The 12,091-nt window shown below is 46.7% G+C and overlaps 2 protein-coding genes across 4 annotated transcripts; one reads left to right on the forward strand and one right to left on the reverse strand.

Moving 5' to 3' along the window:
* The first annotated feature begins 52 nt into the window (after positions 1-52).
* HAS3 (hyaluronan synthase 3) lies at positions 53-2,589 on the forward strand. Its single transcript, XM_006091148.3, has one exon. It carries the CDS (start codon positions 403-405, stop codon positions 1,339-1,341), a length of 939 nt encoding a protein of 312 aa, XP_006091210.1. The 5' UTR covers positions 53-402; the 3' UTR covers positions 1,342-2,589.
* A 1,729-nt stretch (positions 2,590-4,318) lies between these two features.
* Positions 4,319-10,277, reverse strand: CHTF8 (chromosome transmission fidelity factor 8). Of its 3 annotated transcripts, XM_006091149.3 has the most exons (4): positions 10,260-10,277; positions 7,976-8,033; positions 7,596-7,713; positions 6,522-6,974 (listed from the first exon to the last, which is right to left on the reverse strand). In XM_006091149.3, the coding sequence occupies exons 2-4, from the start codon at positions 7,996-7,998 to the stop codon at positions 6,750-6,752; spliced, it is 366 nt and encodes a 121-aa protein (XP_006091211.1). In that variant the 5' UTR covers positions 7,999-8,033; positions 10,260-10,277; the 3' UTR covers positions 6,522-6,749. The 3 variants fall into 3 exon arrangements, with proteins under 3 accessions (XP_023611757.1, XP_023611756.1, XP_006091211.1); XM_023755989.1 differs by lacking the exons at positions 7,596-7,713; positions 10,260-10,277 and adding an exon at positions 4,319-5,983 and having other exon boundaries at positions 6,044-6,974; positions 7,976-8,039; XM_023755988.1 differs by lacking the exons at positions 7,596-7,713; positions 10,260-10,277 and having other exon boundaries at positions 4,319-6,974; positions 7,976-8,039.
* Between the last annotated feature and the right edge of the window lie 1,814 nt (positions 10,278-12,091).

Consider the following 12,091-nt stretch of genomic DNA (forward strand, 5'->3'; position numbering starts at 1 on the left):
AATAGCTTCTTCCAGAGGGTACTGCTGGTGACATACCAGCCCTTCCCAACAAACTTTCCAACTGAAGGGTCAGGCCAGGTGCCTGGGTGTTGCTCTGCATCTTTCTCAAGGCCTTTTCTTTGTCGCTGCCACAGGCTGCCCCTGGGACTGAAGGTGGCTTTGACTGCTAGAGTAACTTCACTGGGACAATCCATGCAGACGACACAGTGGCGAGTTGGGCTAGTGCTGGGGAGAGAGGGTGCGGTTGGCTCCCCTGAGCCTCGGGTTTCCCAGCCATGGCTGGGCTGGGACGGATGGCCAGGAATATGAGCAATAGGCTAGGAACTCAGGGTAGGGAGGCCTCCTGGTCTCTGGTGTGTGTCTCCTGGGTCTCATGGTCTCAGGTGCGGAGGCCCAGCATCTATGGTTCCCTTACAGATCCTCAACAAGTATGATTCATGGATCTCCTTCCTGAGCAGTGTGCGGTACTGGATGGCCTTCAACGTGGAGCGGGCCTGCCAGTCCTACTTTGGCTGTGTGCAGTGTATTAGTGGGCCATTGGGCATGTACCGCAACAGCCTCCTCCAGCAATTCCTGGAAGATTGGTACCATCAGAAGTTCCTAGGCAGCAAGTGCAGCTTTGGGGATGACCGGCACCTCACCAACCGAGTCCTGAGCCTGGGCTACAGGACTAAGTATACAGCGCGCTCCAAGTGCCTCACAGAAACCCCCACCAAGTACCTCCGCTGGCTCAACCAGCAAACCCGCTGGAGCAAGTCTTACTTCCGGGAGTGGCTCTACAACTCTCTGTGGTTCCATAAGCACCACCTCTGGATGACCTACGAATCAGTGGTCACAGGTTTCTTCCCCTTCTTCCTCATAGCCACAGTCATACAGCTTTTCTACCGTGGCCGCATCTGGAACATTCTCCTCTTCCTGCTGACGGTGCAGCTGGTGGGCATTATCAAGGCTACCTATGCCTGCTTCCTTCGGGGCAATGCAGAGATGATCTTCATGTCCCTGTACTCCCTTCTCTATATGTCCAGCCTCCTGCCAGCCAAGATCTTTGCCATTGCTACCATCAACAAATCCGGCTGGGGCACCTCTGGCCGAAAAACCATTGTGGTGAACTTCATTGGCCTCATCCCTGTGTCCATCTGGGTGGCAGTCCTTCTGGGAGGACTGGCGTACACAGCTTATTGCCAGGATCTGTTTAGTGAGACGGAGCTAGCCTTCCTTGTCTCTGGGGCCATCCTGTATGGCTGCTACTGGGTGGCCCTTCTCATGTTGTATCTGGCCATTATTGCCCGGCGATGTGGGAAGAAGCCAGAGCAGTATAGCTTAACTTTTGCTGAGGTGTGACATAACCCTCAAGCAGAGCCGGAAAAGTGCAATGGGTAAGGGAGGGAAGGGGAATGGAAGAGAAAAGATGGGGAAGAGAAAGATGGGGTGGGAGGGAGGAGGGAATGCTGTTTTAGTTTCTTAAGGGTCCAAAGGACAAATCTGAAGTGCAAAGAAAGGTGACTGTAGTATGGCCCTGGGCTGTTTTGCTTAGGGAAGGCAACACCAATTCCAGCTCAGGGTGGTAGAGGAGACATGTTTTCAGGCTGCCTGTCTGCTACATGGTGGTCTCTGGGAAAGATTCCACTCCTGCCCCAGGATCCAGAGGGAACTCAGAAGTGTGTTAAATCAAACAATAAGTTCCAATCAGTAGCAACTTCTGATAGGTAAGTGAGCAAAGCCAGCTGCGGGAAGGGGTTCTCTTAGCCCATTTGAACACAACCAGAGGTGGGGAGAGAATTTGAGATCTGGGCCAGCTAGTAATGTCTCCCCCCTCCATTGAGTTATCAATGCAATAAGATTGTGCCTGAGATACAAGGCCCAGAAGCCTGATCTCTGGGCATCAGAAAACAGGGTACAGGAATGGTGCTTTATTATGTGTACCCCATTCCACATCTCAAGGATGAGCCAAACTAGCAGGGAGTTAGCATTGAACTGCTTTAAGTGTACATAAATGTGAATGTTAAAAGGGAAAACTTGCCAGGAGGAACAAAGGTTGGTAGTGGTGCTCAAGGCTATGGGCTATATGGAGGCCTATATAGATTCCACCTGGAAACTGCCTAGACATTTAGATGAACTTGTCTGCTGAGGAGAGAAAATGTTTCAGTCATCTACCAGGGAGATTAAACCCCAACATACTAAGAAAGGAAGTGAGGGCTCAGTATTTCAACCTGTGTACTCCTGAAGTCCTCTTAAATTCAGCTGAGTCCTAAGATGGCCACCTCACTGATTTCAAGTGATGTAGTCACCTCTTTGCCCTCCTCCTCATCAGGTAAGTTTCTCAAGGTGGCAAGTGAGTCAGCGCCTGGACTCTCACAGGCTCCTCAGTAACAGGCAAGCCTGCCCTCAGCACATGGGGGAATCCTACTAGGAGCCTCTGACCAAATTGGCTACCATCTTGGAACTGCTTGGGACGATCATTGGCAGCTGGGTAGCATGCATGACTTTCAGGCTACAATTCTTTTTTTTTTAAATATATTTTTTAAGAAATATATTAAATTTTAGAAAGGAAGGGAGAGGGAGAGATAGAAACATCAATGATGAGAGAGAATCATTAATCGGCTGCCTCCTCTAGGCCCCCTACTGGGATGGAGCCCACAACCAGGGCATGTGCCCTTGACTGGAATTGAACCTGGGACCCTTCAGTTGGAAGGCCGACGCTCTATCCTCTGAGCCAAGCCAGCCAGGGCCAGGCTACAATTCTTGACAATTGTCTCTGATGGAAAGCTTTTCAGTTTCCCTAAGTGAACCTTCAAATCCAAGCTCGTCATCTTTGAGACTGTCCATTCTCCTCAGTGGCTTCTCCAGGGAATTCTTACAGCCAAGCTGTGGATAGTCACTCCTGCATTTGCTTCTTTCCAGAAACCAAACTAGGAGATGGAATTGATTCCTAAATCCTAAGGTTCTTGCTTTCTCATTCCTTCTACTTTTGGTGGGAAATGAGGGAAAGCCATTTTCTAGAGCTTGGCAGTCCAGACTATTCTCAGCTCTTGGGTTTGAAACCTGGGATCTTGACTAAGCCTCTGACTTAGGGGTTGCTTGCTCGTGTGCGCTGTCTCCAAACATCCATTCTCCGAGGGTCCAACTAACCCCTCAGAATGAGCACTAAGGTAGAGAGGAGTGGAGGGGCAAGCCTCTAGCGTACCCAGGTGCTTCCTACAAAGGAACAGTGTGCTCTGAGCCACAGATTGGCAAACCCTGGTGCTTTCCTTCAACTCCCATGAACTCAAGGGTTTTCCAAGTGCAGCCAACACGGCTGCATCACACAGACCTCAAGTTTCTGATAAGACTGCTGGGTGATGTTGGGCCCAATCCATGAAGGCTCTTAGAAGAGGCAGCAGCCATTTGCCAAAGGCACTTGTTCCAGGCTCTTCCGTGTTTTTGCTGGCCAAGAAGTAAACTATTTTGAGCACTACAATGGAGGAAATCCGGTCAGCCAACTGCAGAGCTCAGACTTCACTAAGGGCCGTTTTTCTTCAGCTTTCCCTCGAAGGGTAACATACGATGGGCTCCCAGATGGCAAGCTCTTGGCTGTCCTACCATCAGCTCTGCCTTACACTGTTATCAACTTTCCTCGTATCAAAAGTAGTGGGCTCACAACGTTTGACCTCGACTGGTTTTTCTAAGTTATTTTGTACATTTTTCAGCAGTGAAACCAAACTGGGTCTTCAGCTTTATCCCCGTTTCTTGCAAGGGAAGAGCCTTTATACAATTGGACACATTTTGGTTTTTCCTCATTGAGAATTTTAACTGACTTTTTTGTATTGTTTCTACAATAATTTGTAAACATATTTATTTTTACCTTTTTTTTAACTTTTCAGGTCAGCTTTTATACTGCACATATTTGTCAAAATAAAGATTCTCTCATACTGCTGTCTCTGAGCTACTTCCTCCCTTTTTGTACTTAATGAAAGCTGACTCTATTCCACTTTCAAAAGTTGCACTTGAACTAGAAATACAGTTGGAGTAATTCGAGTGTCACTGAGAAGCAGGACAAGCTGTCACAGCTGCTTCTGGACCTGGGAATACAGTAAGCCTACCTTGATGATAACTGTACGCCTATGGTGGCTTCACTTTTATTGAAGAGGGTGGGTAGGGTCTTTGGTGAAATTACTGGCAGAAGAGCAAGCTAAGGCTAAAAATCAAGCTTGCTTCTTCCTTGAGTGAAAGTATTTTATCTGTCAGATAATGCAGGACTGTGGCCAAGCTGAAACCATGAAAAGCAGTGGGTTAACTTCCTTCCCTGTGGAACAGGTAACAAAACGGAGTGACACCAGCAGCCCTCTCATCCCATTTATTAAAGAAACAGTAAGAAAAGATACAACGCAGGAAAAACACCAACCATCCTTTCACATCAGGTTGAACAAAGCACAGTGATTTCTTCCCTTCAACCCCCCACCCCTCCCACCCGCCTCCCGCTATCCCATCCACATCAGTTTAAATTTTGAGGTTCTTTGATTGGGAGTACCAGTGGAGAGGGAGTTGGATGAACCGTGGAGCCTTGATTCTGGCCTCCTCTAAGTCCCAGAGAAGGAAACTCCAAGACCTGCCAGTCAAGTGGAAATTGTAGCTGGTGGGTCTTTAAAGTGGCTGCCCACCTCCCTGTTCTGTGTCAAGCCCCCAGGGAAAGGTATGGCAGTAGAGGATGACAGGTCCAAGCTGCTGAAGCATGGTCCATTCACCAATGCAACATTTCTAGAGAGCAGTGAGCGATTCTCCAGTGGTGAGCAGGGAACTACATATGAATTGGGACCTGCAGGTCAATGTATCCCTGAGGAAAAGTCCACAAGAACAATTCAAGAAACTAGCAAGAAACAAGGGGCAGAAAGCTGTGGGACAAAAGCACAGCAGGCTTCTGGAAGGCTAGAGATCCTCTCTCTCAAGGCTGGGATCATTCCCACCTGCCGCAATCCATGTCCCACAAATAACATTTCACCTTTAATCAAGAAAGAAGCAGAGTTTGAAAAAAGATGACTCATTTGAACTTGAGCCCCAGCTCCATGACTACCCTTTTACCTAAAACACAGCCTCTGCCCAGAACCACGATGCGTGGAAACCAAGGTGGTCCTAGAGAGGAAATGCTGTTTAAGGGGGTAACATTCCATTTGGGTACATTGCAGCCATTGGACCTCCTGGTCTGGGGAAAGCAGCTGGGTTTGTGCCAGGGAGACTACCCACTCTAGGAAATGGGACCACAGTCTTCATTATAGGACCATTCATCCTTGGAAAGGAAGCTGGGTTTAGACCCAGGGTCCCAGTTGGCCTTGCAAAAGGAGCTGGGTTGATACCCACAGGGCCTGCTGGAGAAGAGCCCAAAGGCCCAGAAGCTGACCTGGGGAAAGTCACCTGACCAGAGCCTAATGGGCCAGTAGACCTTGGGAAGGTAGCTGGACTTGGGCCCTGTAAGCCAGGGGCTCTTGGGAAATTAGCTGGGTTGGGTCCTAGTGGCCCAGAGGCTCTTGGGAAAACTGCTGGATTTGAACTCTGGAAGCCAGCAGACCTCTGAAAGGTAGGTGGGTTTGAAGCCAATGTTCCAGAAGACTGAGAAAAGGCAGCTGGGTTCAGTGCCCCCGAACCTGTCCCCCTTGGAAAGGGATTAGTATTTACCCCCATGGGACCAGCTGGCCTTGAAAAATGAGCTGAATTAGGGCCTATGGGGCCAGAACCCCTCGACATGGGAGATGGATTTGGCCCTGGAAGGCCAATTCCCCGAGAGCCAGGACCCAAGTTGGGGCCTATGGGGCCAGGTACTCTTGCCATGGAAGATGGGCTTGTGCCCATGTTTCCAGAAGCCTGTGAGAAAGAAGCGGAATTTGCTCCTAAAAGACCTGCTGCTCTTAGAATGGGGGCAAGATCTAGGTTTTGAGGTCCAGACATTCTTAAGTTAAGACCAGATCCTGTGCCCAAGAGGCCACCTGCTCTGGTGTCCATGTTAGGGCTTGGGCCCAGGCCACCAGCCCTTGGGTTGGGCCCAAGGCCTGGGCCCAAACCACTCGCTCTTGGGTTGGGCCCAAGGCCGGGGCCTGGAAACATACCTGACCTCGGGGCAGGGTTTGTACCCATGAAGCCCGATCTCAGATTGGGACTTGGTCCAGGGCCCAGGCCCATGGGCCTAGCATTGGGAGGGCCATTCCCAGGAGTCAAGAGGACACCCGTTCTCAGGTTGGGTCCAGATCCAGGGCCCATGGGGCCCCCACTTCTGGAGTCAGGACCTGTTCCCAGGAGGCCACCTGCCCTTGAGTTGGGCATAGGACCCGGCCCTGGGAGACCCCCTGACCTTGGGTTAGACAGAGGCCCTGGGCCTGGAAGAGACCCTGCTCGAGGGTTTAGAGCTGGCCCTGGCCCTGGGCCCAAGAGGCCACCGGGCCTCGAGAAAGAAACTCCACCTGCGGCAGTGGGATTCATTCCTCTTGGAAAAGGAGCCATGTTTGAGTCACGAGCACCAGAAGGGAAAGGTGCTGGATTTGAAGCCAATGAGCCTGATGAAGCTGGAAAAGAAGAATGGTTCCTTGGAAACGGGGCCAGATTTCCACCAAGAGAACCAGATGCCATAAGAAAGGAATCTGAGGCCATGCCCAGTGGGTGGCCAGTGTTTAGAGCAGGACCCTGACCCCCCTGTGGTCCCAGGGAACTGTCCATCCGTCCTCGAGGTGGCAGTGGAGCACGAGTCCAAGGAGTTGGCCGCTCTCTAGGGAAAATCCGGGGTTCTTTCATACTTTCTTGGGTACGTTGGTGATGATGGGCTTGGGGCGAGTTTTGAAAAGAATCTTGTTTTTGATGAGTGCTGTCACCAGGTACCGGGTGCCAGTCTTACAGCCACGCTCATCACAGTCCTGCTCCGGAGAAGTGTGTTTGACAAGGACCGCAAAAGGTTTCTCCAGGTGGATGATTTTCCCATACAGGATGTGATGCCCCACGATCAGCACAGGAATTCCCTTTGGCAGAATAAGAGTAAGATGCCTGAGATTCAGGGCAAGATCATCACACTCAAGTGCTTCCTAAAGATGCCCTGGCAGGCAGCAGTGGTACCTGCACTCCCTGGTCTGGCTCTTACACTGCTATATAGCTACAGTGGACAACCCATCCTCATGCCCTTTATGGCCCTGGTAAGAGAATTTTCACTTTTAGAACTGTGACCTTTTGCCTGGCCAATGTGGCTCAGTGGTTGAGCACAACCTATGAACCAGGAGGTCACGGTTTGATTCCTGGTCAGGGCACATGCCTAGGTTGTGGACTTGATTCCAGTAGGGAGGCTTGCAGGAGGCAGCCGATCAATGATTCTCTCATCATTGATGTTTCTATCTCTCCCTCTCCCTCTCCCTCTTTCTGGAAAAAAAAAAAAAAAAGAAAAAAGAACTGTAACCTTTCAAGATTCCCCAAAGCTAAATTTACCTGCAACTGCAGAGGTGGGGGGGAGAACAAGCAGATAATTTAGCAGATTAGCTAGCCCTTGATTAACAAACCTGAGGGCAGTCCTCACTCTAGGTCCTGGGAGCACCACCTAGGTGTAGCTTGCTTTCCTGAGGCATTAGGCAAGGAAAGAAAAGCCCCCTCACCTCAGTGGTGTAATGTAGGTCTCCCAGGAGGTTTCCAGCTAATCCAGTGCTGTAGCGAGCCTCGATCTCCCCCTGTAGCTCCATCAGCACCCATTCTGACAGGCCTCCAGCCCCAGCACTGCAAGCAAAGGGCTGGCGGTTACAATATTTTTGAGGGGGTAAAGGATGAATAGTTTCCTACACCACCATTCAAGGCCCAAAGGAACTCTTTGTTGAGCACAAGTTCTTGGGAAACTAGGCAGTGCTAAGCACTGAACTAGAGATTGAAATGCAAGCATCTGTACAAGATGCTCATGAGGACCCTGATTCTTGCAAGGAAATATCAAATCTATATAGCCCTAAGCATTCAAACGACATAAAAAGTCTCAAAATGTACTCACCTGGAGACAATAATTTGTACCATGAGCCTTCCGTCTTTACGAAGTAACTGAAAATAAACTGGAGAGGGAAAAAAAAAAGATTTAGGATAATGACAGCTAATATTTACCACTTATTGTGTACTACGCATTTAGTGCTTTAGATACATCTCATTCCTCTAACCATTCCATAAGGTGTAAACTTTTAAAGAACTGATGTACATATACGACTGCTTAAAATCACCAAGGGTCGCCCTAGCCGGTTTGGCTCTGGGGATAGTGTTGGCCTGCAGACCGAAGGGTCCCGAGTTCGATTCAGGTCAAAGGCACATACCTTGGTTGTAGACTCTTCCCCTACCCGGTCCCTGGTCAGGCTCATGCAGGAGGCAACCAATTGATGTGTTTCTCTCACATCAAAATTTGTCTTTCCCTCGCCAACTCTAAAAATCAATGGAAAAATAGCTTCGAGTGAGGATTTAAAAAAAAAAAATCACCTAGGGTCATCTACAGTATGAACAGTTTAAAGATAGCACAATTGGGTTCCAGGTTGCATAGCTACTAGTCAAAGAACCAAAATTTGAACCCAAGACATACACTGCATAGCCCACGCTCTTCACCACTATGCTAATAACTTTTCTCAAGGATATTTAAAAAAAAACAAAAACGAGTTCTTTTAGATTTTACTTTTTTCCTTGGTGATGATATATATAAACTTCGTGGCTACCACTTTGGTTATCTGATATTTCAAGGTTCAAAGGACCCCCTTTAAATAAAAGACTTGAGAACTTAAAAGTCCTTCAGACAACTTTAGTGAATGGTAAGCTGATTTCTGTTATGACTCATCAAATGCTTTGACCATCTTTCACTTAGATACTAAAATACTGACAATTCTCATTTTATACAATATCACCATCTGGTGGAAGTTTGTGGTACTCCATGAGAATAGGTTAAAATGGGACACTTTTGCCTGTACTCGTCTTTCTGGGAAGGACAGATTCATGGGGGATTGAGAGCATGGGGGACCTAAACTACAGCTTCTGTGTAAGTCTTTCCAATGAATAGATGGAGCTTAGTGGAAGGTTATTAGTCCAGTGTTTACCAACTGAATCCAGCAAGTTAATAGGTATTTTAACTGTGCTCAAGCTCAGCAAGTAACAGGGTTCTTCACTGATTTGTTAATCTTCATTTTGGATATCCAGGAAGTATATTGCCAGCACCGAGACTCAACAGATAGCATCTCTACTCTTGAGCACCAAACATACTTTGGGAATAGCGGTTGGTTGAATCACTGGACTTAAAATTCAAATATAAATGGCAGCTAGTATTTATTGAATTTTTATTTACAATGAATCAGATGCTGTGCCTATACATGGGTATCCCAAACACTGTGACCACTCTATGATACTGATCCCTATTTTGTAGATAAAGCTACTGAGAGATGCACTTGCTTGTTTGTGGCACACACACAGCTAGTATGTGGTAGAGCCAGCCTAAGAAAGGACATTTGACTTTACACTCATTATGACTACCCAATTCTATCCTTCCCAAAGGAGAAAACCGAGAGCCAGTGAGAATGAAAAGGCATCAAGGCATCAGGCAGGCACTGCATACACCCAACAACTGGTCAGAAGAGCACCCCTGAATAAGTGAGACCTTCGGAAGCAGCACTGGTTGCAGGACCACCTAAAAACAGGTAATATTCTAGCTCAGGAAGGCAACAGGCCTTCAGAAAAATGAGGCCCTAATTAAAAGAACCACCAAAAGCACTTTAAAAATCCTTCCCAAGTTCTTCAAGGAGGATAAGAATTTAAAATTAAAACCCAAAAGGTTTGACTAGAATCAGAACAATCCGGGTGGGGTACACCTTCTCATTGGGCGGCTATCTCTATTTTGAAGTTAATTACTATTAAAATTATTAAAAACCTGAAAAATTGAAGTGCCACCACAATTTCTAAGAGAAAAGTCCAGTCAGAGTATTATGTTTACAATACAAAAAGCTTCATTTCTCACATAGCTAAACTTTTCAGAATACTTAATCTGGATTCTTTTGGTTCTAAAGTGAGAACAATCCCAGGATGTAGGCACTGTTTTATCACTCCCATTTTACAGATGAGGAAAACAGGCTTAAAGAAGCTACAAGTCAAATAACTGGTCACAAAGTGGTAGAGCTGGGATGTGAATTCTAACTAACCTCCACAATATGGTCTCTCTTGCAGTCCTCTCCTATAGTGCATCTGTATTGTCAAATTTAAAAATTCTACTTTATCACCTTAAAATATCCCATCACCTGAACCTATTATTTCTTTACCTGCAACAGTTGCCCTTAGTTCAAAGTAGACAGGTATCCAGCATGTCTGTAGAACTGATTGCTTTACAATACTAGCCTTTCTCATAGTATCACTTACAAAATTGCAAGTAACCTATGAAGATCTTACAACTTGCCACCAAAGTAGCTAATACATCTGTGGGGCAGGCAGTTAAAAAAGAACAGTAAGACTGCTTATTATCATATCTAATTGATTATAGAGGACATTCTTTGACATCAAAACTCATTTTTATTTGTGACAAAATTTAATTATCTTCTGAATTGTTAAAAGATTACTGTCTTATAGAGAACAGCAAGAACAATGATCTTCATTAATAACTGCCCCCAAAATAAAATGTGGCAGAATAAAGTATGGAATGTATCTAATTAAACAGAACATACAACTTTTACTGAAAGGGGCCTTGACTCAATGGTTAACTGCAAATTATTGTTTCCCTAGAGCGAAATAATGTTTTATGAATTGTTTTCATTAGAACCTTTAATTCTTGTATTTTAAGCTTTTAAAGAAAGGGGGGAAAGGCTTTAACTTCTGCGAGGCCAACAGCATTTAATGTGCTCTTATTTGGTCCAGAGACTATCCTTTGTGTTGGGGGATACAGGGAGAAAAGTCATCAGATCTGGATTCTATGATTATGACACTTATCCTATGTGTGATGGGAGTAATTTAACCTCATTTCAGTCCCCCACCAATAAATTAGGCATAAAAAAGAACCTATTGCAGAGTTATGAGTTAAATGAGGTTATGAATGTAAAATCCTCAGCACTGTGCCTAAGACAAGGTAGGCCATAGCATCAAGCTACTGATTACCTGGAGGAACATGGCTTTTTCTTAGTATAGAATGTCTTATTACACTGTATAATTATTATACCAATGTTTATAGTGGAGTAAAACATTCTACAGCAGCATCAGGTCATCAGAATAAAATCAGTTTTACATAATGGGAGAACAATTCCAACGTGGTAGTCAGGGTTCACCAAACTGCTTCAGGGATTAAGTTCTGGAAGGTTTTTCCCCCTCTAAATATGTTGACTATTTTTCTGTATGCCTTTCCACCAAATGAACAATTCAGTAGTTCGATATACAAATGAATACAGATTTTTATTAGCCGTGTCATTGTGGTTTTGCGACTGAAGGGGATGGTCTAAAGGGGATCTTGTCTGTGGAAAGCCTTATACCATCAAGTACTAAAATCCTGCTTCTAAGTGAGCTTGTTCCCTTCCAAAAAGGTATGTTATGGGGTGTAAGTGGAACTGAATGCTTCCAGACTTTTCATTAGTGAAGACTGTGTTCAAAAACGTGTGTGGGGACTATGTACAGACGTGGTACTTTCCCATCACATTTTAGGATTCCCAGGATGGAGGGAATCAATTACTGTTATTTGTAGGTAATGAGTGGAAAAGATGACTTCAGCCGATCTGAGTTAATCCAGTTTTCTCCATCTTCTGCTACTCTGCGGCCCCCTCCCTTCTTTTCTAGCCCTGCTGGCGGCCTCCCCTCTATCGTGGGCTCTCCTCCCGCCGGCTCCCGTCTCCTCCACCCTCTCCCCGTCCCCTTCCCATCCCTTCAATTTGGGCCACAAACACTTCCTACTCCTAGTCCCGCCCACTTTCTGGGACTACTCCATCCGCTTCCCCTCTCCTCCGCTTCCCCTCTCCTCACCAGCCCCCCCGCCCCCCGCCGGGACCTCTCACCGGGCTGTTTAACCCTTTCTCCAACCTCCCAGGTAATCGATTCTTTGCTACCGTACCCCCCCCCCCCAAGAGTGACTTTCCAAGCGTTTACCTCTCTAAAGATCTCTTAAACGTCTCTTCCA

The sequence above is a fragment of the Myotis lucifugus genome, unplaced genomic scaffold (genome assembly GCF_000147115.1).
Source record: "Myotis lucifugus unplaced genomic scaffold, Myoluc2.0 scaffold_88, whole genome shotgun sequence".
Lineage (NCBI taxonomy): Eukaryota > Metazoa > Chordata > Mammalia > Chiroptera > Vespertilionidae > Myotis > Myotis lucifugus.

What these genes read in the sequence shown, in the direction of transcription:
- HAS3 (XM_006091148.3), top strand. Translation starts at nt 403, where the DNA reads ATGGTTCCCTTACAGATCCTCAACAAGTATGATTCATGGATCTCCTTC.
- CHTF8 (XM_023755988.1), bottom strand. Translation starts at nt 6,753, where the DNA reads ATGAAAGAACCCCGGATTTTCCCTAGAGAGCGGCCAACTCCTTGGACT.